Source organism: Lytechinus variegatus, chromosome 15, assembly GCF_018143015.1.
Source record: "Lytechinus variegatus isolate NC3 chromosome 15, Lvar_3.0, whole genome shotgun sequence".
NCBI classification, from domain to species: Eukaryota; Metazoa; Echinodermata; class Echinoidea; order Temnopleuroida; family Toxopneustidae; genus Lytechinus; species Lytechinus variegatus.
In genome coordinates, this window is record NC_054754.1 from 22,634,662 (window position 1) to 22,662,169 (window position 27,508).

At 35.8% G+C, this 27,508-nt stretch overlaps 1 protein-coding gene across 1 annotated transcript in view; it reads right to left on the reverse strand.

The window, feature by feature from the left end:
• Positions 1 to 9,351: 9,351 nt before the first annotated feature.
• LOC121428407 (prokineticin receptor 2-like) overlaps positions 9,352 to 27,508 on the reverse strand; it is a 36,971-nt gene continuing 18,814 nt past the window's right edge. Inside the window, exon 2 of the mRNA XM_041625007.1 lies at positions 9,352 to 10,111. Within this exon, the coding sequence (XP_041480941.1) occupies positions 9,352 to 10,111 (760 nt within the window). The remainder of the gene's footprint in view (positions 10,112 to 27,508) is intronic.

The following is a 27,508-nucleotide window of genomic DNA, read 5'->3' on the forward strand; positions in this document are numbered from 1 at the left end:
TGGTAACTTCATGGCAAATTTGCAGCGCGACTTTTCAGAGGAACTTTTGGTTTTAATACCGTAAAACAAAAATAGGACCGATTCCGTAATTTTACCGTTTAATGAAGTCTTTTGTACATTTTAGGATGTTTTCATAAGAAAATTGGGCTAGAAAATTACGGTATGATTTTACAATGAAGATTATTTATGGTTACAGTTTTGTTGGTTACAGATATAAAATATCTTCTTTCTTCTCCTGGTGGCAGCCAACCACGGATGTCTTAATGGGGCGGGAAGGGGGGAGGGGGCTTTAGATGACGATTTTTTGTTCTGTTTTCATCCTCTCGTCTTTTTCCCATTTATCGTCCCCCCTTTAGCACTTCTTCAAAAATTTATATAAAGAAGCCGCCCCCACTCCATGTACCACCGCCCCTGCCCCTGATGCGGTCCTTCGACTATTACAAAATTGCATTGTATAATGGCTCAATGAAAAAAATGAAATAATTAAGATTTCATGTAATAACATAAGACAAATGAAAGTTGGGATGTGACATCATCAACCCATCTTATGAATATTCATGACGACGTGCATATAACTGTTTTGGCAATATATTGCTACACTTTAAAATTAAAAAACTTCACCATTTGTTATCATATTTTGATGAAATTTTAGACATTTTGCTCTATGAATTTTACTCTTTTTATTTAGATATAAATATATTCAGCCCGAAGCAACCCTTTAAAAAAATATATAATCCCAGTTGATAATTACTCCTTCTATAAAGTCACTAGACCGCTTGGGCGTTCCCACTTAGCCAAATTGAACAAACAAAAGTAAACCATTTCTGCATGTAAATTTGGATTGATCTTTTCAAATTCTTTTTTGAAATACATGTAGAAGAATGTACTGTTGATATTTCTTTAAAATATTTCGTTTTGTTTTGCTTCGTGTGGTAGAATAGGCCTATGTTACAAGCACTATAATCATTTTATTGTGTGTGACTGCAATGTTGAAATTGATTTTTGTAAAAAGAAGAGATAGAAAGAAACACAATTACGATGTGATAATAAATTTTCTATAAAAAAAAGAGCAGGCCTACAGTATTATGTTTGTTTTTAATCGGGTAATAATGTTTGGTATATGTACCTAAATACTATTTCTACTACGAATACTACACTGTTAGAAAATTTATCCTTAAACTAAAAGAAGTTCCTGCAGCAGAGTCTCGAGAACACCTGTAATCTTACCAGATTTCGTAATCTTACAGGAAATTGGTATTTGGTGTGTGTAATCTTACAAATTTCCTTAAATAAAACACTCTTTTCCCCTTTTTCTAACAGACCTGTTCTGTTAAATTGCGGAAAAATTCCTGTTTCATGAATTTAAAGAATGATTCTGGTATTGCTTTCTGCAAAATCTTCTTTTATTTTTCTGTAAAATCAGGGTTTTTTTAACAGTGTACTACTATTACGGTCACAACAATGATAATGATAAAGATGATGATGATGATCATGGCGACTGTCATGATAATTATGACATTAACTATTATTGCTACCACTGTCATCAATATAATTATTGTTGTTTTGATGATAATAATAGTTATAAAAGTAGTAGTATTAGTAGAAGTACATGATTATTAAAACAATTATCTGCAGAACTGGAGAAAGTTTTAACAGCAAACATTATTCTGCAGGGTTGCCATTGGTAAACAGTATTTTCAATTGGATGTCGTCCTTAGGCTTGTACTAGAGTAAAAACAAAGTATTGCAATCATTATTATATCAGTATTATCATTTACATAACCACACCACTCAAACTTGATTTTCACACGATTAGTGTAATAATATTGAATATGATATTGAGTTATTTGTTAAATTGCAGGGCGCCTTTGGAAAGCATGCAGTTTTGCATAATTACACAGGCCTAAACTTCAGTATGAAATAAAGAAGATAAATGAATAAATATTCTTTATGGAATTTAGGGCAAGTTTTATTTACAGAAAGATGAGAAACAGAAAATATTTGACCATTTATTATAGGGACATCGGAAATGAGAGGGGGCTACGAAAAACTCGAAAATCAATTGTGATTTATTTATTTTTTGTCAAGTCCTTCAATCTTCTTTTTCTCTATACAAACCCTCTAACTCCTTTACTATTCTCTTTCTATTCACTCCCCTCCCCTCTCTGTTTCACTACCATCTTACACTCTTTGCCTCGCTGAAAAGGCCTGGTCCCACTGGCCAACGTACGCAAAACGTATTCATAACGGATACAGCTGACAAGCAAACTTTGGGATGGCTTCATCCGTTTTTATCCGCTTCATCGCTCTAAAGACAAAATTGGCAAACAATAATGAAATCACAGTGCACTCTAAAAAAATATTGGGTAAAAGTGTTCCATAAGGGTAATTATGTGTCCAACTAACATTGGGCCCTTTTTTGTGGGGGGGGTATTTTTTATTGATCCAGTGTGGTGAAAACTTTACAAATTCTAAAGTGAAGGCTGTTTATTTTTTAACCTTACTGGACATCCTGCATTGGGAAAAATACTTCCCAAAATTGGTTTGACATAATTAACCTCGTGGTGGTAAAAATTTTACCCAATATATATGTTAAAGTGTGGGCGGATGTTAGACGGATATAAAGGGTATGAAAAATGTACGCAAAGAGTACACAGCGGATACATAACGTTTTCCATCCTATCTGCATCTGTAAGTCCAGTGGGATCAAGCCTTTACTACCTCTTCCCTCTTTTTTCTCATGCTCTCTTAACCTCCAGCTCTCTCCATTCCTCGCTAACTTCTGCCTAGCAACATTTATTCTTTCCCTTTCCTTCCCTTCCCATAATCTTCCTCTTATCTCTTTCTTTCTGTCCCATTTTGACGACAACAAAATATCCAATACCAGCGGTTGAAGTTATATATAATTTTATTATATCCGAATTATTCCGTTGAAACTATCTTTTTGTCCTATTAATGGTTGCGATTCAAACACAAATAATAGACATTTTTAGAGTAAAAACAGTCTCGTATTAATATGCCGTAGGGAAGAGACCATAATTATGGCCCCCATTCCATGAAGTAAATATTTTGGTAACTTTATCACATATTGGTAATTACCATGGTAACAAATCTGGACAGCTAGTCAAACTCAAGTAAAGAAGTAAACCAACGTAACCATAACAGAAACTTTAGGCAACGAGTCCTATACATGTATAGGAGAAAACAGATGAAAAAATTACATTACTTTAAACATGCATATACTTTTTTCACATCAGAAGTCAACTTGAATTTATTTCCCAACAAAATAACGGAGGAATTTGGAGCAAGAATCTTCTCGACAATTAATTACAAACAAAGTTTAAAACGAGATGTTTTCGTCCTTAATACTGTCAAAGGAAGTAGGAGCCAAAAGTTATTTGATGCTTACTAGCAGTCAAAGCAAGCACATTTTTAGGGGTTTTTTTAATTACCAGCGGAAATTAAGGGTTTTTTAAAAGATAAAGTTCGTTTTTGTGCATTTTACCGATTAAATGATTGAGAGGGAAAAGTAGTAGCAACGACAGTAGATGTAGAATTAGTAGTAGTAGAGTAAAAGTGGTCAGATTGGCAGTAGTGAAGTGGAATACGGCGGTGGATGAAACAAAAGTTGTATTAATACAAAAGTTGCAATATTACTATAATAAAGGTATCATCAATAGTAGTAGTTGTGGTAATATTTATTTGCAGTTTTATAATCTAAAGAATAGTATTATTGTTGATCTTTGTATTATTATTATTATTGGTAGTCGTCGTCGTAATATGGTAGTAGTAGTAGTAGTAGCAGTAGTAGTAGTAGTGATATTTGAAAACTTTCGACAAAGTCTGTTTAATTGGCAATTTTAGTAACTGCCAGACATCTGTGCTTGTCAGTCAATAAGCCAGTTCGTAGTACCTTTCTGCGCATGATCAGAGGAAGGTCATTTGTACTAAAGTGACATGGTGGTTTAAAATCTAATGAGATAAGCACCAACATTGATGTCTTGATTATTCATATATTCTTTTGAATTTTGTTTTTCATTTTACATCCAAAAAACAACAACAATGCGTCCACGAACGACTGGAATTTCACAGTTTGCAAAGTACATTGTGCAACATGCTATAATGATATGCATTCAAAGTAGGCATGCAAAAAAATCCTTCATAAAGTGTTCATTGGTATCCTATTCTAGTCACCTGGCGAGCGTTTCATGAAAGGACTTGTCGGACGTTTTATCCGACAAGTCCTGTTTTATCAGACAGTTACCATAGTAATAGTCCCTCTCAGCCAATCAGAATCAAGGAAAGTTGTCATATCTGACAACTTGTCGGACAAAAATGTTGATGAAACGCTCCCCTGGTCTATTCATATTTTTCATCCTGTTATGTAAGGCATGCTTACATAATATCTTGATTTGAAATCTGCCTATCATAATGAAAGAAATGAAAGGTCATTTACCGAAATAGTCCATGTAGTAACTACGAACTAGTCTATTAAGGAAAATTGTCAGATGATGCACTGATTAAATGCCGTGTATGAGAGTAGAATTTTAAACCGTGCGCATGCGCTAGCTCATTATTCTGATGTGGCGCCCTCATTGATACGACGTGGAACAATGCGAATTCAAGTTAACCTAAGATATCACACGGTGCAACAAAACGTTTTCCATGAGAGTAGACATGCAGCACAAATTTGATTTCATGTTTGTTTTTTTTTTACAACGCTGTGGACTCTATGACCCGTATTCTGAAATCTGATTTAGTTTTGACAATGGTCTTACCCTTTGCTAAAATTATGGGAAGCCAACAATAACTATTGTTTGGTTCTGTTTCACTGCTCTACTGAAAACTAGTTTACTTCGATGTATATCATTCCCAAGCAGATATGAATGAAGTGAGCACCATGCGTGCTGTCAAATTGATTCTTGCCTGTTTGATAATTCTATTAACAATTGAGTATCCATAGTTAAACCACACATAGCAAAAACTGGTGTTAACCGGTGTACATAGAGGACCACACCAGTTAATAACACCGGTGTTAGATTTACAGTGTTAGTTTAACACGTATAGTTGCTATTTCAATACCTTTGGATGTTACATGTACACTCTTTGGTGTTGTGTTCAATCTCTCGGGTGTAACTTCAACACTTCAGGGTCTGATCCTCTATTAACACCAACTGGAGTCAGTTTTAACACCATAGTTTTTACAGTGCAACTTACGACCAGAATTTAAATTAAACCCAAGTTCAGAATATGCATGCGCCTATATGTCAATATCTTACAAAAACCAGAGCGAAATCATTCGTAGCAACAAAAAGATAGAACAGAAGGAAACAAAAATGTCACGTGAATTGTCACTTACAAAGCGCACTTCGGGTTTATCAGTATGTAAAATATGAAACAAATCAAATAACAATACATTTTCTATGCCATTATATACGAGTAGGTATGTACAATATTTTTGTTAGACACAGTATATCAATGATTGCACACAATAAAATAGGTGAAAAGTGTAAAATTACAACCAAAAGAGAAAGAAAATACACAATTTCAAGTGAATTATATGGTAGCTCAACGATTATCGTGCAGCATCCTTTTATTGTGGTAGTGTCTACTTACTTATAAAACAAATCGTCTTCGTTGTAAAAAAATAGAAGTGGTCGGTAGAAGAAGCACCAGAAATAGCAGTAGTAGTAGTAGTAGAATAAGTAGTAGTAGTCGTAGTAGTAGTAGTAGTAGTAGTCGTAGTAGTAGTAGTAGTAGTAGTAGTAGTAGTAGTAGAGTAGAAGTAGTAGTAGTAGTAGTAGAAGAAGTAGTAGGGAAGTAGTATTAGTAGAAGTAGCAGTAGTAGTGGAGTAGTAAAAGACGCTATCGTCATTGTTTCAAAGTAGAAGCAATAGGTAATTCAGTGTAGTAGCAGCTGTAACGAAAGGAGTAGTATTAGGTTAAAGAGAAGTAGTAGTAAGTAGTAATAGTAGTAGCAGTATTAAACGAAAAAGAAGTAGTAGACGTAGAAATAGTAGTAGTAGCATTGGTGGCAGTAGTAATGGTAGTAGTAGCAGCAGTAGTAGTAGTAGTAGTAGTAGTAGTAGTAGTAGTAGTAGTAGTAGTAGTAGTAGTAGTAGTAGAAGTAGTAGTAGTTATAGTAGTAGTAGTAGAAGTAGTAGTAGTTATAGTAGTAGTAGTAGTAGTCGCATTGGTGTTAAAGGTGGAGTTGGTAGTACACTCTAAACTAATGTTGGGTAAAATTGCTCTATGAGGGTAATTATGTGTACAACCAACATTTGGCATTTCTTTTAGGCTTTTTTATTTATCTAGTGTGATGAATAAGTTGCCAATTCTAAAATAAACAAATTATGCTGCTTATTTTTAAAACTTTACTGGGCAATATGCCTCCCAATTTGGGTAAAATATTGCTCCAAATTGGTTGGACGCAATATTACCCTCGTGGTGGTAAAGGGGAGAAGTAGTGGTATTGGTAAGTAGCAGCAGCAGCAGTGGTAAGTAGCAGCAGCAGCAGCTGTAGCTGTAGCAGTAATAGTAGTGGTAGTACAAGTAGTTGTAGTAATAACAGTAAGGGTAGTTGTTGTAGTATGATAAGAATTAGTAGTAGAATTAGTAGCAGCAGCAGCGGCAGCAGTAGAAGTAGAAGTAGAAGTAGTAGTAGTAGTAGTAGAAGTATAAGTAGTAGTAATAGTAATGAGAGTAGTAGTAGTATTATATAGCAGTAGTAGTAGTAGTAGTAGTAGTAGTAAAAAATAATAGTAGGAGTATAGTAGTAGCAATAGTAGTAGAAGTGCATGTAATAGTATTAATATTAGTAGTACTAGTAGTAATGGTAGTAGTAGTAGTAGTAGTAGAAGTAGAGGTAGTAGTAGTAGTAGTAGTAGAAGAAGTAGTAGTAGTAGTGGTAGTAGTAAAAGTAGCAGAAGTAGGAGTAGTGGTAAGTGAAGTATTAAGAAGAGTATGATGACAAGTAATAAGAGTAGTAGTTATAATGTTATTAGGATTAGATATAGTACTATTGATTGTAGTAATAATGATAATATAGTAGTAGTAGCAGTAGAACGTAGTAGCGTATTACTACTGGTCGTAGTTACATGTAGAAGTAGTAGTAGAAGTCGTCGTGGTGGTAGTAGTTGAAGTGGTAGTAGTATAGTAGTAGCAGTAGTAGTAGTAGTAGTGTATGGTAGTAGTAGCAGTAGTAGTAGTAGTAGTACTGGTGGTGGTGGTGGTGGTAGTAGTAGTAATAGTAGGAGTAGTAGTTGTAGTAGTATTAGTAGTAGTGATAGTAGTAGTAGAAGTAGCAGGAGTAATGCCGGTGGTGGTGGTTGCCATGGTTGCGTTAGTTATGCTAATGGTAGAAAGACATTTTTCATGCATACCAGCAGTGTTTCGTAATAAGAATAGTTGTGTCTAATCGTGATCTGGCAAAACAACATACGGCTTCAAGAAGTTACCTTAGTTAAAGCGGGAAAACTTATCGTTGAAAATTTTCAGCTTGAGAATAATGGGTGTGAAATCATAATTATACTATTTGAGATCATTGTACGTATATGATAAGTTGATTTGCTAAGTCAGGTTTTTACGGAGATGGTGTAGCTATATAATCTTCTAAAAATCGAAATCATTTTTGAGAGCTGAAATTTCGACAGAAATTACAGACTGCCTGGATGTATGAAACAAGTTAAAACTTGAATGTTGTAAAATTTGAAAGCCGCTGTTTTGCCGTTTCGCGACTGGGAATAATCACACTAAAGCTGCTTTTCCCGCTGGATGAATCAAATTTTGCATTTCTCTTTCTCATAGAAATAGTACCACAATTATCAATTAATTGCTAAAGTTGTCATTTTCTGTGTAATAATTGCTTTTAAACAGAATGTAGCGGCGATATAGCCAACGTGAAGAACACTTTTAAATCTTGTATGTTCATGGGTATAATTATTAGATTACGAAGTAAACAAGTGAAACAAAATCAACAAGTTTGTGATAAAATACGAAATAATAAATTTTACCCCCTTTGCATAATATCGATGTGGAGTATTGATTGAGTGTTTTTTGCGATAGATGTTTTATCAATGATATTTAATAGTTTTATCAATAATATTCAATGACATTAAAAAGTAACAAGTACACTTCAAACATTTTAGGATTACTACCGAGTGTGAGAAAATAAATACTCATAAACAAGTGCTTATCATTCGGGAAATCATATACAGTATAAACATTAGATCACAAAATTTGGTATCAACTTAAAAAAAGTTCCCGCCAGGAGGAAACACGAAATCCTCATTTCTTGGTTTACCACGCGGAGACTTCTTCGCTTTATCTCGGCACCACCAAAATCTTTAAATTTTGTGGAAGCCTTGTTATGTGATTTCTAGTCGGTTTGACGAAACATTTTTCTTATTTATTATAACCATTCATTGAAAAGTATTCATCAACCCTCCATTGGTTCATTGATATTTATCTTTCTTTTCCTATCTCGATTGTATTTTTTTTTTTCATTTTTCTTTTAAGAATCGATATTAGGCGGTTTTTGCAAGCGCAACGGGAACGGATCGTCCCGAAAATCTCAGCAGGGGGTCTTCCAATCTCGAGAAATTCTCCCGTAACGTCAAATGTAGAACGATACCCAGCCAAAATAGCGTGCAGTCCAGGCACGATACCTCGGCGTGGAGTCGGCCAATCAGCGCTGTCGCTTCCGTACACAAGAAACCACGAACGAAACTGCCTATTGGCGGAAACGAAAGGTTCGTTTGGGGTCAAGGTTCAGATGACTGATTCCCCTCGTAAACTCCAGGCACCAGTTGCCCTTTACGTAAACACCCCGATGTCTTCAAAGGGATGACATTTAAATTTTTTCGTAATTCCAAATAACAAGGTTTTTAGGTATAGGTATGGTGCTTTTACTATTCTGTCTTACAGCATCAAAAGGAATTCAGTAAAATCAGTGACATTCCCACTAGAACGATAAAACATTTTCAAAACTCGATAATAACTGAAACGTCAACGCGATACTAGTCTTGCGTCACAAATTTCTTAGCAATTTTGTGAATACAATGTATTGATAGAAGCCCACCGCTCATGGTCAACAAAAATCAACAATAGATGATTAAAATTTGATTGAGATGCTTGTACAAAATCTATGCAAATAAAAAATAAATAAAAGAGGGAGTTTTCATGAGAGGTAAGAATTTAGCTTCAGAAGATTCAGCGTTGCAATTGCACATCATTATTTACAATATTACGGAGTCAACATCAAAATGAACATACACTGGCTAATCTGATTCATTAGGATAGTCTTAAGGCTTGTATCTGAAATTCTAGGCTTTTCACACGATGCTGATCACCCTACCGAACCTCGTTTTGATAGAATGAAGTTCTGGCGGTATCTTGCGATGTATCATGCCTGTTATTGCACGCATCATAATGGTTGGATGAGGCTTTTGCGGCTTGTGTTGGGCGGGAATACCGCACCCTGACAGTCGATTGGTAGGAACATGTCCGATGCGCAGGCGTAAACATTTGAAACACACACTTCCGAAAGTTGGCGTTGAAGAAGATATAAATTAGCGTGTTGAACATGCTGTTGCTCATGGCTAAGGCTTCAACCATGTAAAACACGGTGTTAATGGTCTTGTATAACGATTCCTGGCGCGTTTGGAGATAGAAATCCCTGGCTATCGAGAATCCGTTGTACGGCGCCCAACAAACCGCGAACAAGCCCACGACGATAATGAGCATGCGTATTGTCCGCCTCTTAGACGCTTCCGCGTTCGCCTCCTGTTGCTCCGTCAGATGATCGCACGGAACTTGGCGGAACCACAGTCGCCTGGCGATCAGAAAGTAAATAATGCACATGAGGAGGAGAGGGAAGATGAACTCGCCGATGACGAGGAAGAGCGTGTTGACCTTCAGGGCAGAGTTCCGCCAGCCCATCTCGCCGCATTGAGTCAGTATCTGCCCTCCCGGACCCACTATTATGAATGTCTTGCTGTAGATTGCGGTTGGGATGACGACTGCGGCGGAGACTATCCAAATGAAGATAAGAATGGTCATTGTGGTGTTATGGGTCATCCGAGGTCGTAGAGGGTTCATTATCGTCAGATATCTGAATATGACACACAAAATAGAAGAAATGAATATAATTATGAGACAATCAACATATTCGTCTATAATCATGATGAATTTTTTTTTGTAGCGTCTTAGATACAACAGGTGTCAATATTCAATGCATTGTGGCAAACCCTTTTCAACCCTAAACGGTGAGCCTTTTGCTGGATACCCTGCTTCGGTCCTTTCAGCGACATTCATTAACTATACTGACATCATGTGCGTATTGTCGCTAGAATGTTATTCTTTGAATAGATAGAACTAAAATCCGGTAAAAGGCCTACACGAGATCAAAGTTAACCTTAAGATAGACGGTACGTAGGTGTTTTCCTATCCATGGCAGTACGCAGAATATTTTTTGACTGAACGGAGGGGGGGGGGGTGTCAAGAGGCATAAAAAAATCAATGAGACTCGAAAGCGAGGAAGTGAAACGACCGGGCTTGTCACGAGGTCGCTGTGCATTTTTTTAAGTATTGAAGGCTTTCGTGCACACTTGAACTTTTAATTTTGAGAACATTTTCAGTGAAACAAATGGAGGTTTTCAAAATTTCTGGGATCATCTTTGGGAATACTTTCAGTAAAAAATGTAAGTCTGCAAAATTCCCCCCCCCCCCCTCCCTCTCCCCCGCTGCGGACGACCGTGACATTTTCAAAAGGAAAAATATAATACATTCACTCTAAAAAAAAATGAAGTGCTAATTTAGCTCTTAAGGAGCGTGCATAGTGGATGGACTTCAGAGTGCTGATTTGTCTAGTTCAAATTTGAACGAGAAATATCAGCACTCCGAAGTGCAATTACTATACACGTTCCATAAGGGCTAGATTGGCACTTCATTTTTTTTAGAGTGTTCTAGTCGGTTATTAAGCAAAAAATAAAATCTAAGATTTAACACGGCTGCGCATTATGAATTAATTTCGAGCAGGATTAGTAGAAAGCTAAATTTCTACGCCGCCTCAAGAGATCCATAACTTGCTTTCGTCCATTTTTTTTTCATAATTCATCATTTTTATTTATCAACAATCGAGTAGAAAGTACCTGCATCCTTAAGGGTTTTCACAGCGTTATTTACAGAAATACAATCGCGAAACCATGAAAGGGGAATTAATTTCACCCCAGTCAATCTATATGAGGGCCTGGTAACAAACCTTGACGATTGATCATGGAGCAGATTTTACGATTGATCCATATACAATAATCAATGCAATCAATCCTAGAAATCAGCTCCATGATTAATCACTAAGCTTTATGTTACGTGCTCCTGATGTAAGATTCTCCATCAAAACAGGGTCATGTATCTTCAACCATGGACCCTGTAGCATAAAACTTTGTAATTGATCATAAGGCTGGTATCTATGATTGATCATACACAATAATCAATGCAATCGTTCATAGGAATCAGTTCCACGATCAATCGCTAATCTTTATGTCACGTGACCCACAAGACACATTATGCATGATGAACCAAGGTCTATATAGTGCTTTGTCGATACATTTAATGGTGTTGGCTTTGTTTTGAGCTCTTAACATCTTGCTCTTACACACACCATTCAATAATGAGAGTATAATCGCATTTTGTTACAAGAGGCAATTAGTCCTACACTGAAGAGTTTTAGCGAGAAAAATCCAATAACAGTCGAAATAGGTATACGTATAAAACATCATGATCACTGTAAAGCACGGAAATATCACTGATACTCCTTACATTGGTTAATTTTGTTTTGTTTTGTAGAAGGCTTTATTGGTCATTTAGTAAATATTATATAGATTATAAAATAATACAAAATGTATGTTTGCATGCAAATTCATACCACCTGTTTCACAAAACACATATAAGTGGTACATGCCATATACTGTATTGCATTAAATGGATGAAAATAACATCGATTCGATAAGAATATACAGTATATAGTTATTTGACGTATTGAATGATGTCGTCTTTGTTTATGGTCTCTTTAGGTCTTATATAATCGTAGAATTGGACGTAGATGGCGTATTACCCGCTGCCAAAGAGAGCTTCGATCATTATCAGTATATGCTCCCGACCCTCTTTAAAATGCTCTGGATGGACCCTGGCTGGTTTGACGACCTTCTCGTTTTCCCCTATTACTATTGACTGCCCATCCTAGTTAGGGGTATCTGATATCACCCACTCATCCAAAATTTAAAAAGTCAACCAGTCGTCTATGACGTCAGCAATAGTAGCGATCCCTCTCGAAATCTTTAAAAGCTACCAAATCAGGTACTCCCGGGGACGAGACCATTCAAAGCCAGGCAAATAATCCATGCCCCCACAAAGAGCAGGAAATGTCGATGGAAATGGATTTATAGGGTTCGGAATTGGACTAGAAAGTCTGATTGTCCTGATTCGTCTAAGGCCTCCAGTGATAATGATAGATATCTTCACCAACCTACAACCCAAGTTTCATCATTTTACTTTCAAGAAAACATATAGGTCTGAAGGATTGATGAGTAATTGACAGAAAAGAAAATCAGAGGTTAAATAGTAAAAGAGTAAAAGAGCAAATTACTAGTGAAAGCATCAAACTTAGTAGCTGAGATACTTCTGCGACGACGACGACTACTACTACTACTACTACTACTACTACTACTACTACTACTACTAATATACTACTACTACTACTACTTCTATTACTACTACTACTACTACTACTACTACTACTACTACTTCTACTACTACTATTTCTACTACTACCACTACTAGTACTAATGAATTGGTAAAACTTAAAGAAATATTGAAAACTACTACCCTTTTCCCACAAATTATATGAGAGACTTCGATTGAAGAATACTGACATATTGAAAATAGGAAATACTTAATGGACGAATAGCTGTACCCATATACAGGTACAGATACACTCGATATTGAAATTTTCCCGGGTTGCTAATTTCACGGCATTACTTTGGCGAATAGTAACCGTAAAGAACTCGGACCCCCGCAGTCAAAGGAAGATGCTATACCCCTATCACAAAGTGATCATGATTTCAAGCACTCGAAAACTCCTAAGGGTCGTTTATTCGAGCGAAAGTGGTCCCGGGTGGCCATAAGTGAGAGCGGAGGAATTCCGAATTGGCGCCTATAAAAAACGATGATGGATGATTGTATGGGAACGACAGTTGTGGGGTAATGAGACCGGGAGATTTTTCGCTTTTCTATACCTCAAGTCAAAGCTCATTCGTGCGGGAGATGAATCTTCCTCAGGTCTCGAAAATTGTCTCCAATCAAAGGAGGAGGCAAAATCGCACTGCAAAAACTCTGGTGTTGGTTTAACACCAGCCCGGAATCTATGTATGTCCACACCAGAGAAGTGTTTATCAACACCAGTTTCCTTTTTGGTCTAACACCAGAAAGGTGTATACACAACACCAATTAGTATTAAAACATCATCGGTTTGATTCCATACTGGTGTTGTTTCAATACTTCTCTGGTGTGGACATATATAGATTCCGGGCTGGTGTTAAATCAACACCGGAGTTTTTTTTTTTTTTTTAGATTGGTATATAAGAATAGGTTTGATTTGATTTTATTGTTTACTTCTGCAATTACATCATTCGTATAGAATACATTTTCCATAGCATAACAAACATAGTATATTGATAATTTTTTTGGCATGAATCATAACTAAATGTACTAAAATTATCATTACAAACAAAATTGATCTCATACCAAATTAGTTAACATTTACAATTTGCAGGAGAAGGATTGTCATCATAAGCAGATTGCTTGAAAAAATGACAACCCCAGGTTAAAACTCATTGATTAATATAATACATTAATACAGCAGAATCGATATACAGTACATTTTATGAAAAACAGCAGTAATCTAATTTGAGCATTGAAGATGGAGATGATAAGGATGAAGATGACGGTGAAATGGTGAAGATGAAGGTGATGGAGAGGATGATGATGGTGATGATGGTTTAATGACACAACGACACAGAAATTTTACTTCAAATATTCTGATATCAACATGGATTTAACGTTTGCTTTAAATGAGTAAAGGGACGTGGATCTTTTTATAGATTCTGGTAGAGAGTTCCACAAATCAGGACCATGGTGTCTTATGGATCTCTGCGCAATAAGCAATTTGGGGTTGATTAAATGGAAATTAGAAGAGTTCCGCGTAGGGTATGAATGGATAGATGTGTTCATAGTATAAAAATTGTGAAATGAAGGTGGGAGCATGTTATTTACGTATTTGAACATAAGCAGTAAGCTTTGAAATGAATTTATGTCAAAAATAGTTAGGGTCTTTAGTTTATGGAATAATGGATTTGTGTGTGATAAATATTGCGAATTAGTACAAATTCGAATTGCTTTTTTCTGTAATAAATATATTGTATTAATTTTAGTTTTTGCACACGTTGCCCAAACTATATTGCAGTACGATATATACGGCAATATCAATGAATTGTAGAGTAAAACGAGTGTAGTATGAGGAATTATGTTTTTCATTTTGTAAAGTACACCTACGTTTCTGGAGATGTTAGTAGTTATACAACGTATATGTTCATTCCAATTTAAATTTTCATCTATTGTGACACCTAAAAACTTTGTTTCTTTTTTCCTTTTGAGTGGAATATTATCTATGCTTATGTCGTATGGAAACTCAGTAATATGTGAACTTGTATGCTTAAAATACATAAAGTTTGTTTTGTCTATATTAAGTGATAGCCTATTACATTTAAACCATAAAGATAGTTTAGGTAATTCACGATTAAATGTATCTACTAAAGTTTCTAAGCTAGTGTGTGAACAAAAAATGTTTGTGTCATCGGCAAATAATACAAATGATAATAAAGGCGTTCCAGTAGTCAAATCATTAATATATATAAGGAAAAGTAGGGGGCCAAGGATCGATCCTTGTGGAACTCCGCATTTTATTGTCTGAAAATTAGAAGAAATATTATTGTGAGTGACATATTGTTTTCTATCAGTCAAATAACTCTCAAACCATGATAGTGTAATTCCCCGAATTCCATAATTTTCAAGTTTTTTAAGTAAAATCTGGTGGTCAAGAGTGTCGAATGCTTTGCTTAGGTCCATGAATACTCCTATTATGTGTTCTTTATTTGTCATTGCATTTGTAATTTTATCGTATATTTGTATTAAAGCCTGATCAGTTGAATGCCCTTTCCTGAATCCATATTGGTTTGAATTTAGAAACTGAAAAGTATCTAGGAACTTATAAAGTCTTTTGTAAATAATCTTCTCTAATATTTTGGATATGCTGGGGAGAATAGAAATAGGCCTATAATTTGTTATTTCATGTGGATTGTCTTTTTTTAAAACAGGATTTACCTTTGCAATTTTAAGGGGATCTGGACATTTACCGGTGCTGATCGACAGATTAAAAATATGACACAATGGAGTGACAATATAATGTATGATCTGCTTAAGAAGGAAAGTACTAATTCTATCATATCCCTTTGATTTGCTGGATTTGAGATTTTTTGTTATTTCAATTATTTCCTGAACATTTGTGGGGTTAAAGAATAGGGAAGAATTGATGGGTGTGGGAAGAAATTTTGCAAAACTTTGGTTTGGTCTGGCAAGGTTGTTTGCCAAAGAGGGTCCTATGTTAACGAAAAAGGAATTAAAGGTATCAGCTACATCATCTGAATTTATTGCAGCAGCATGAACTGTGAAATTGTCTTTAGGTAATACTTTGGGTTTCTTGCCAATCAAATCATTGATGATCTCCCATGTGGCTTTCATGTTTGATTTAACTTTGTTAAGTTTCTCGGAATAAAACAATTTGCGAGAAGCCCGAATTATATTGGTTAGTCTATTTCTATAAGTTTTATATTTATTTTTGTTTTGAATAGAAGGGTTCTTTAAAAATGTCTTGTATAGTTTATTTCTGGTATGTATGGATCGTAGAATAGCTTTAGTAATCCATGGCATTTTTGCTTTTCTTTTTTTGATAGGTGATGGAGGAAAATTTTTATCGTAATATTTCTGCAATTTTTGGTTAAAATTTGTGTAAGCAATATCTGAATTTGACTCATTAAATACATCTAACCATTCCTCAATCGCAAGATCACTTTTAAACGATTCAATATTTATTGGGGATTCTTTACTATACATTGTAGATTTAGGTGAATTTTCTTTTGAAATATCATTATCACATAATAAGAAAACCGGTAAATGATCAGCTATATCAGATATTATTAGTCCGCTGGAAGTATCTCTGTTTAGTATGTTTGAAAATATGTTGTCGATAAGTGTTGATGAATGGCTATCAATTCTGGTCGGTTGATCTATGTGGGGATAATAACCAAATGAATGCATAGTATGTAGGAATAAATCGTTGTCATTATTTTGGGATAACAGGTCAATGTTAAAATCACCCATTAGATATATTTGTTTATCTTCTTTTGTTATGGTATGAAGGCATATTTCAAGCTCTTCGCAAAATAAATTTGCATTGCCATGAGGGGGTCTGTAAACTAATCCAATAATTATATTTTTGCCTTTCGGCTTCATGATTTCTAAGAATAGAGTTTCACTTTGTTTTAATGATATTTCTTTTCTTATTTTAAACTGCAAATGTTCATTGATGTAAAATGCTACACCACCTCCTCTTTGATCTTCACGATCTCGCCTTATAAGATTATAGTTTTGCAAGTTGAATATGTTAGGTGAATTATTATGAAGCCATGTTTCCGTGACACCGATAATGGAGAATTTGAAATTATTTAGAGTAAAGAGTAATGATTCCAATGATTCAAAGTTTTTGTTCAAACTTCTGGCATTAACGTGAAGCAAACTGAATTTGTGTTCTGTGTCTCTAAATTTAGAAGTAAAATCTTCAGTTGAGTAATATTTATTACATGATGCATTGTTTGTATTGAAAATAGAAAAAATGTCTATGTCATTACTCGTGAAGAAAAAACGATATTACCAAGATTTTAAGATCGAAGATATGATAACTGATTTGTATGTAAATTTTCTGTGCCGGAACAGTATGATGATGATGATGATGGTGGTGGTGGTGATGATGATGATGATAATTTTTTATGATGATTTTTGCAGTGTGGGAGGGCGGATAGAAGGATATACAGTCGACAAAGGAAGAATGAGAAGCGTACAGAGAAAGACAGTCAGAGAGAGAGAGAAAGAAAGAGTGAGAGAGATATCAACAGTTCTATGGTATTTGCTACTGCGACGATTCTTCCCATTGACAGACAAATCATTTAGCTTATAGTTTTACAATCCAATGTCACGATCCGCTTACAAAAACATTTATTTTAAAACAAAAGCGGATGCAGCTAGCTGAGAAGTCAAAAATTACTCCAATCATTTTAACATTCTGTGTGTGTTTTTTTCTCTCCCTCTCTCTCTTTCATAAATCTATGACGGTAAGATGATGACGTGGATAAACGTTACTATATGGCATCATTTCGATTGTGATATCAATTATCATTACGGATAACAGTAGATTCTACTCACGTAATTCTGCAGTTTCATAACTTTCCCCCGTCATTTCAAAACTCTGCAAGCACCTATTTTGGGAAGGAACTGCATCAGAGGAGAATATTATCACAAAGTTGATCAACACAAGTCCATTAATAAGGCAAACTGATGCTCCCGATAAAGGGCCGGTGTAGCGGCGGATGCGGTCCTACAGGCAGATACGGTTCTAGGAACACTATCTGCCGGCGGATCGTGTTCCAACTCCGGCGGATTCAGAACCAATTCCTCTTCGGCAGATATCGTTCATGCTATCGTTTCTCGATCTGCACGGACATGTTACTCATATCCTTCAAAATTATATAGGACCTACCATAATTATTTATCTGTTTTAATGGGAAAATGAATAATAAGAAAATCAAACCGCGGCAGCCTGGCAGATCTGGTTCCGAGTAAAAAAATGAATCTGCCGTTACGAATGATACCTGCCGGCGGATACCATATCCGCCGGTGGATCTAGATTTGCCGCTACACCGGCACCAGAGAATTGTATAAGGGGTGGGGGTGGGTAGTTTTGAAATTGAAATTGAAACTTTATTTACCACAATCTTAAAAAACATACAAATCAAGAAGAATAATTATTTCAATAAAATACATTATAACAAAAGTGAGTATATTCAAGAATAGTGGAAGGATCACTGAGAAGTTACAAGGAACTTATAAGTTAGTGATCCTGAAATTAACACAAAACAACACAATAAAAAAATGCATCAGCAAATACAAAACAACAAACATAACAAAAGTATACAATTGTATCTATATCAGTATTACTATTAGACTTTCTGCATGAAATGTATTTTTAAATGTCTTTTAAAGCTTTGAAGGGTTTTGCACTGCTTGATATTTTGAGGGATCTTATTCCAAATAATGGGTCCCCTACATAAAAATATGTTGTTTGAGAAAGAATAATGGCCATATATTGCACGAGTATCAGCTGAGTTTCTAGTATTATATGTATGTATATCTCTACTGGTTTGAAAAATGTTGTCAAAATTATTAGGCAAAAGGTTATTATAATAGGAATATATAAAAACAGATAATTGAAAATCATGTAGTAAATAAATTGGGAGTATATTTAATTTCAAGAAAAGAGGTCTGCTATGAATTAGAAAGGGTTTATGGCATATTATACGAACTGCTCTCTTTTGAAGAAGAAAGATGCGGTTCAGTAAGTATTGCTTGCAGGATCCCCAAACAATATTGCAATAAGATATGTAAGGTAAAATCAATGAATTATACAATGTAAGAAGAATATTTTGTGGTAAAATGTCTTTAAGTTTACTCATTACTCCTATTGTTTTGGAAACTTTCCTTAAGACCTCATAAACATGAGTCTTCCATTTTAAATCCTTATCTATACTAATTCCTAAAAATTGTGTAGTATTTACATGTTGAATTAAGTTGCCATTAATATATATATTTACTTCTTTTGCACTATTTTTTGGAGCATTGAACAGCATTACATGGGTCTTTTCATAATTAAGTTGTAATTTATTTGCTTCAACCCATTTGCTAACCTTTGAAAGTTCAGAGTTAAAGTTTTGAGTAAGACATTCCACATCACCATGTTTATAAAATATATTGGTGTCGTCTGCAAATATCAAACAATTTAATAGTGGAGATACTGAATTTAAATCATTAATTTAAATCAAAAAAAGTATGGGACCGAGGATTGATCCTTGCGGAATACCGCAAGAAACAGTTTGATGATTAGAGTTTATAGAATTGAACACTGTAAATTGTTTACGGTTACTCAAATAACTGTGAAATAGATTTAAAGTAACACCACGGATTCCATAATGAGAAAGTTTTTTTAATAGTATTTTGTGATTAATGGAGTCAAATGCTTTTTTAAAGTCTAAGAACAGTCCAATAATAATATCTTTGTTTTCAATTGCTTTAGACACACTCATTAAAAAATCGAAGATAGCATGATGAGTGGAATGTCCAGCTCTGAAACCAAACTAGTTCGATTTATACTTATATTTACAGAATACCCTGGCAATTTATAGTTACAAACCGACTTTGTCTCTTTACTGTATACCCCCCCCCCCCCCCTTCTTTTTCATCTCTTGAGGCTCTAAGGGATGTTTGATTGTTTCTACACTGCAAAAACTCCGGTGTTTATTTAACACCAGACCGGAATCTATATATGTCCACACCAGAGAAGTGTGAAACAACACCAGTTTGGAATAAAATCGATGCTGTTTGAATACCAATTGGTGTTGTATAAACACTTATCTGGTGTTAGACCAAAACCAAACTGGTATCGTTTAACACTTCTCTGATGTGGACATAATATAAATGCCAGGCTGGTGTTAAATCAACACCGGAGTTTTTGAAGTGTAGGAATCATGCAATGGTTTAACAAAATAATTACTGTTGGTGTGTGTGTGAAATCACTTTTTTTGCATATTTTCATTGCAGCCATAAGAATAAAAGCGACTCGGTATAAACACCTAATGAGATCGTCGATGAATTTATATGCTTAATTCGACCAACCAACGGCTAGAATTCCATTTGTTTCTTTTATCTAATTTTATCACATCTATCAGTAGACCATGTAGAAGGGCGTGTAATACAGATTTTCAAAGAATACACTGTGGATAAAGAGTTTGTATCACAATGAGAAAGAGCAAAAAGAGACATTTTGGGGACATTTTATATTCCATCTAAGGTAAAGTTGTTCACAATGTGACATAACACGTCTTTGTCGCATTGCCAATGGGAGTATCTCCTTACCATTAGTGATCGCAATATTCAAATGCTCATGACTTTTTCACTATTTTTTCTATTTTTCTCAAACATTCATTGATCTTATTATTTGATTTCTCTGTTTCTACACAAGCCCACACGTTTCAAAGGTTTCATTTCCCTTTAAGACCAGAGTTTTAATCAACCCGAGTTCGGAATACAAGTCAATTATGTCTGAGACGCAGCAAATGGCCCCCAGCTTTTAAAGTGCGCGCGAGAGTCACCTGGGTGACGTGTGTATGTGTGAGTGTTGGTGGGTGTGGGTGAGGAGGTGTGGGTGTTTATGCAGTTGACATACGTGCGGGTGCGAAGCCTTGTGTTGTTTTAAGCCGATTGCCATGGTCAGTGCGTTCTTCAATGTCACGTCGAGTCTCTGAAGCCTGCACATCGATTTTTCTGATTAGTGATATTTATCTACGAGGGCCTCGCCGGGAAAATTTGTTTTTATTCTGCAAATCGCGCAGAAAGACAAGGCAGCCCGTCTAATTAATTCATCCTATGCCTACTTTATAGCTTGGACAGCTGAATACGCAGGCACTGAGCTTAATATCGTTCCAATATCCCATTGATATGACTACGATAAAAGAAAGAAAAGAAAACCGTAATTTAGAAGTCCGAGTCGTATGTTATTTTCCTTCGAGGACTACCTTTCAGTCATCATAGTAAAATGACATTTATGTAACTGACTAAAATTGCCAGATCATATTTTATGTCATAATTGTAAAGTAGTACACAATCTATTTTTTCCTGGTTGAATTTTGACAGAAATTGTTGAAATGAAAGATGAAGGTTCTCAGATAAAAAAAAAGATAAGAAAGACTTATTGCCCATGTCTAGCGTGCCTGATTTTGACAGAAATTGTTGAAATGAAAGATAAAGGTTCTCAGATGAAAAAGAAAAAAAAAAGACTTATTGCCCATGTCTGGTGTGCCTGACTTCCTCGTGATAGGAAAGGTCATGTTACCCCACTTTCCATCCTTTCATTTTTTTAGAGTGTGTTTTCTAATGCTTTTTAAATATATTCGCATTGCATATTCGATATTTGTCAAGCTGTCAAAAATCAAGGGGGTGTAAATCGATATCTTTGCACCCCAATATTTCCAACGATTGGTTTGATCCATCGCCCCCCCCCCCCCTCCAAGGGACGTCTCTGACCCTTGGTAATTAGGATAGCCAAAGTTCCAGTTGTGAAGTGTTCAGAACCCCGGGACGATCTCGAACTCTGCATTCTAATCTAACCGTTTTTTTGTGTCTCATGTTCTACAGCTTCTTTGACGTATACGTAGCATTGAAATGCAATTACTGATACAACCTTTCCCACTGACCTTTGCTTAGCACTCATGATCCATCCGTTTTAACTCTTTCTTCCTCAAACATAATTCAGCTGTCACTTGATCTCATTTGGTTCCTTGTTTAAAGGGAAAGTTTACCCTCACGAAAAGTTTGTTGTAAAATATCAGAAAAAAAACATTGCTTTGGGAAAATCCATTAGAGAATACGAAAGTTGGTTGGCGCAAGTATTCACTACTGTATGATAGACATAAGCTAAAACAACAACATGTTAAGTCTTTGATTTGGGACGTCATATACGAGCAGCTGCCCCGTAAGCCCCTTTCACTATTGGTGGTACGATTGATTATCACAAAATGCATAAATTTTACATTTTAAATGGTTTACGATGAATAAACATTTTCTTCTTGTTCATGAATGGGTGTTAATTAATCTGTCTGTCGATAACCACAAGGTGCAATTAAACTCAATTTTTATTTTTTTTAGAAAAAGACATTTCATTTACTTTTTTTAAACCACTCTACATGGAAAGCCACTCGCCTATCTAAAAATCAAGATTTCATTAACTTTCATTTTTTTGTGTGTGGATTTTTATCAACCTTTCACCAATATTTTTTAAATCATCTTTCATGCAATTTTTAAAATAAACTTTTTGTCAGAGTGTACTTCCTCTTTAAGCATATGAGCGTTTGCCATACTATCTTCTATCATGGACCCATTATATAGAAAAAGGACCATTCTTCTTCTTTCTCAATTTTGAAATGAGAATTTTACGAGAGTGGCACCAATGAAGTTTGATTGCCGGGCAAGTGGGGGTGGGGGGGTTGCTAGAAGGGGCATTTTTGCGCTAACGATGGAAAACTTTTTGATATAAATATTCGCCGACATCGGAAATGTCAGATAAAAGGGACGAAGAAACAGTCTTGAATTGAGTAAATTGCAATATGGAGGCATACAAATAAACAGTAATTACATTGACAATAAATACAATTACACATAGTAGGCCTACCATCAAACATCTACAACAAAATGGCGCTGTAAGTACAATAACAATCGAATATATGATATATGTACTCATAAGTTTGGGATATTTACAAATTCAAATAATACAAGGGGTTACATCTGGATACAACACAGACGCAGACCAAGCACTGGGAGAGTGGGAACATAATCCCTGCGCCGGTCCTTTCCATGAAAGCATGGACCTACATGCATGAAAGTAATTTCCTATTCATTCAAGTTGGCCTAGAAATCAGTTTGCCCACGTCTTTCCCTCCTGTTAAATACATGAATCGAGCAAAGAGGGGCAAAATGAGTATTCAGAATTATTCAAATACAAATTTGTATGTTTTCAACATTGGCGCGAGTTGATTTGGAAACTTGCCAAAATAGATTACGTTCTCAAGCAATTATTTCACAATGTACACCAAATAATCATGAAACCTAGAAATAGAATTCTGTGTAATAAATCACTTTTGTTGGCACAGGAATCTAGGAATTTAATATATCCATTCGGCAGTTTCGCCAATATATCCTTCACCTCTGAAAATTACAAGGAAAAAATCTTGAATATTTTCCGTCGATAAATCCTCACTCGGGGTCAGTTTATTAGGTCAGATAAACAAGAAGCGTTGTCATGACTTTGACAAACCAACGCAGATATGAATTAATGGGACTGCGAGTAGTGCAACGCGCCATAGGGCCACTCCCCAAGGGCAAAACAGTTAATCTGTTATCTTGATATTCCTTAGTAGTTTGTGGATCACGAGCATGGGCCGAAAATTTGAAAGTATGAAGACCGAGAGCAGCTGTATAGTTGACACATATTTGGCTGAGACTGAATATTGTTCTGCGCAAAGGCTATATTTCGCTACAGCTACACAGACGCTTTCCAGAACGAAACAAATCTATTGTCAAATGATCTTTATGACAATGAAGCCTGTTTCGAGGGTTGGTCAAAAGAAACGCAGTTTCGTCTGTAACTGACCAACAACATATATGCAATTTTTCGTCAGCTCCGAAACGTTGGACGAAAATACATTTCCGAATCACAAATTTTCGACAAAGACCTCTAAGGTTCTCATTGTCGTTTTACTTGCACGTTCAGTGCATTTGCTATGTGCTAGCATTGATCTCTCTGCGTCGCAGTGCAAATACCCCATAATTTCACAGTAGGGAAACGAATTTTAACATTCAACTTTACCGATTTCTAAACACCGAACTCCTGTTTATCACCAAAATAGAATTTTGCAACGGGGAACCAATGTTATCGATCAAACACAAATGTCTCCAAGGCGATACTATACATCAGGCTATTTTACGACATCAGTATGTGTTTCACGGATTAAAACTTAATACTCTAAGTGGGGAAATCCGATGTCAAAATCTTACACGTCCGATGTTTGCCAAAAAGGTGTTTGAATTAGCAACTACAAGGTTATTGCGAGTCATTGGCTATTATCTTTGGAAAGCCTATCACGATATATGAAAGTAATAATGGGTAAAAAATTATTACTTACTTTTTATTTATTTAATTATCTATTTATTTGTTTATTTACCTTATTTTTTACTCATTTATTTATATGTTTATTCTATTTATTTATTCATTATGGTTATTTTGGGGGGGTCAATGGTGAATCGAGGCCCCATCCCAAACACCCCCTCCCATTCCTGTTTCCCTCCTCTTTAAGAGACAACATGACCACTTTGTTAGAAACAAATCTTTTTATTTTTCCAACCATATGGAACAAATTTCTTCCCCGCTTTCAATTGATGACATACTGGATCACCACTTCATCCAGATGTTCATGATTAGTGGACAGAAGAAGTCTGGGGAGGATTTCACGAAATGTCTTCTCAGTGAAGTTCACTGACTAGTTTGTCCTTAGGCGATCAGATACATGCATCTGTAGTAGCTTATAACATGAAATTATGTCGGTGACAATCACCGACAGAACGTTTCTTGAAAGTCGCCCCCCCAAAAAAAAAAAAACTTCACATCTACCGTAGATATCAAGATGGACGAAAATCGAGAAAGTGTGAAATATTTTTTTTAATCCTGTTTATTTAGTAATGATGAGCAATTATGTCAATTGGATCCATTTTAGGGGACTGGTCATTCCAACATTAATATACATAAATAAACATTATGTCCCACACTGTTAGAAAAAACAGAAGATTTTACAAAAGAAAAAAATAAGATTTTTACAGAAAGACATAACCAAATCATTCTGTGAATTGTCATAATAGGATTTTTTTTTACAATTTTAGAGAACATGTCTGTTTTAAAACAGGGGGAAAAAGGCTAATTACAATAAATTTGTAAGTTAGCATACACCAAATATCAATTTCCTGTCATTTTACACATATGCATGTAACATTACACAGTGCAGTATGATTACAGGTGTTCTCGAGACTCTGCTGCAGATTTTTTTTTAGACATTCTAACAGTGCAAACCATTTCAAGACTGTATATAATAGTAATCTCTTACCACAATCATTGAACGGATGCTTCAAGGTCTACCCTCCACTTGTTATATAGCTTCAAATCTACGTATATTGTTCTTGGAATAAGGCCGATTTTTTTTTTCTCAAAATGAATTAATTATTATCCTATAATTGGATCATTTAGAGAACCTAGACTAGCCCTATCAAAAAAGCTAAAGTAAAGTGCATACCGCATGATAACATAGAGTTTTTATATAGTAAAAAAGGCTTTGAATGGAAAGTTCAACCGGGGGTGGCTGCCGTATTGTGGATCCTCCGTTGTGCCTTGCGATATAAATACAATTAAAAAAACACTTAAAAACATAAACATATTCAATACGTGGGGTAGAAATATCATCCGACACGTCATTTCATAACTCTTTCTATGAGAAAAGGGTTTAAATGTACTCGTTATGTTTCCCTAAAAATTGAATTTATAAAACGGATATTGGGGAAGCTGCATGCTCGCACATGACGTCACAAAGTTAAACACCATTAACTCATAAACTCCCTATTTTTTGATAGATCTATATCACACACTCACCAATATTGTCTCTATTTTTATGTTTCTATCAAAACCAACTTATCGCCAGTGAAAACTTGCCCTTTAAAAGCTTGGGTAAGTGCATTGTGCACGTTACCACGTCCTTTTTTGTTCAAAAACAAAATCTTAAACCTCCCTTTTGGATACTCGTGTCCTTGCCCTTGGGGTGTCAATCCCTGGCAAAAAGGGATATAAAGTGGATTAGATGAACTTGGCTGGGACTCAGCCTTGACGACGCCATTGTTTACCTTTTCCAGGATGTTTTTATACATAAAAATTCATCAACGTAGATGGATGGCCCCGTCATTCCATAATGAGCTTCCCGCCCCATCGTTATTTTGCTCCAAACTTCAAAGGTATTATGAGGTTCGCGAATACAGTAGTGGCGTTCGCTTGCGATAGTTTTCGAGGAGGATTTTAGGGAAGATGACTGTACAGAAAGGAAAAAGAAAGTGAGCGGGCAAAGAAAGAAGGAAAGAAAGAAGGAAGGAAGGAAGAAAGAAAGAATGAAAGAAAGAAAGAAAGAAAAAGAGAGAGGGAGAGGGAGAAGAAAGAAACGAAGCAAAAGAGGTGGAAGGAGGAGAGAAAAGTGTTTGAAAGTGCAATTGCATGTGTCGTAACCACTCGGTCTGAAATGGTTTGCATTGTAAAAAAAATAGAATAAAAAGTTTACACAAAATTAGTTTCTTAATAAGACTGGATGATGCACTCTACTGAACTCGATGTGATCTAGGCTTCTTTCCAGACCGTTTGTTTGATATACAAAATAGCAGACAGGCTACAGTAGGCATGTTAGGAAGTAAAGACGAATGCATAGCAGCTAGAAAGAAGAATGCCATAAACAATTACCTATATATTTTATTAAGAGCGGAGTTTTATCAAGGGGTAAAAGGGCTCCCTCCTACACACCATTGAGAGCCAATAACACCCCTTTCTGAGGTTAATTAGGAAGATGTAAATGACGGGGGAGGAAGAGTCGGGCCGATTGCCTTTGAAAATGGAAATTAATGTATAAAAACACAATCGGCGAGGCGGTAACGGGATCGCCACATCTATTAAACCGTCCAAAATGTCCTCTCATTGGACAATCTGTCTCCTCGGGGGATGAGCGGGGCTGCATTTTTATTTCAAACACGTAGATTCGTTTAATCCTCGCGGGGATGAGCTCTACACCACACTTCCGCTATCAGGTATTCTGTCTGCGAAAACCAGAGTCGGTCTAATGTATTTTCGAGCGCGTTAATCCATTTCTCGTTGCCATACCAATGAGGGTAGCCCCACGCAAAATATTAGGGGTAAAATGGTGATTTTTTTCTCAAAAATGAGGAAGGTGGGGAGGGAGCTAAAGATATTGATTCTTGCCAAAACTAATCTGTCTTTAAATGTCCACTTTATGTGCCTGGTGTGAATGTCTAATAAAACATTTTAATTATTTTTTTTTTCCGACAATACAGAAAAGGGAGGGGGGAGGGCTGTACACCCCCGAGTGTTCCTCTACGAAGACAAAAAGAAAAAGAACGAAAAATGCGACACTCATCACAAAATGTGATTTTCTGCTCAAAAGCCTGATTCTCGCTCGCACTTCACCTTTTTTATAGAAATTTTCCAATCCAACATAACTGATGTTTGTCCCCTAATGTGTTTTTTTCTTTTGTGCCCTATACGCCGCTGTCGAAAATCAACTCTTACGTATATTAACTAGCTGGTGAAAATGAGGAGCACGTTCGGGGAAGTCATAATCTCCGATTGATGTAGGCAAACCAAATTTGCCTTGTCTTCGATTGTTCACGTTCTGTATAAGGCGTGGAGTCTTCACTAAGCCTT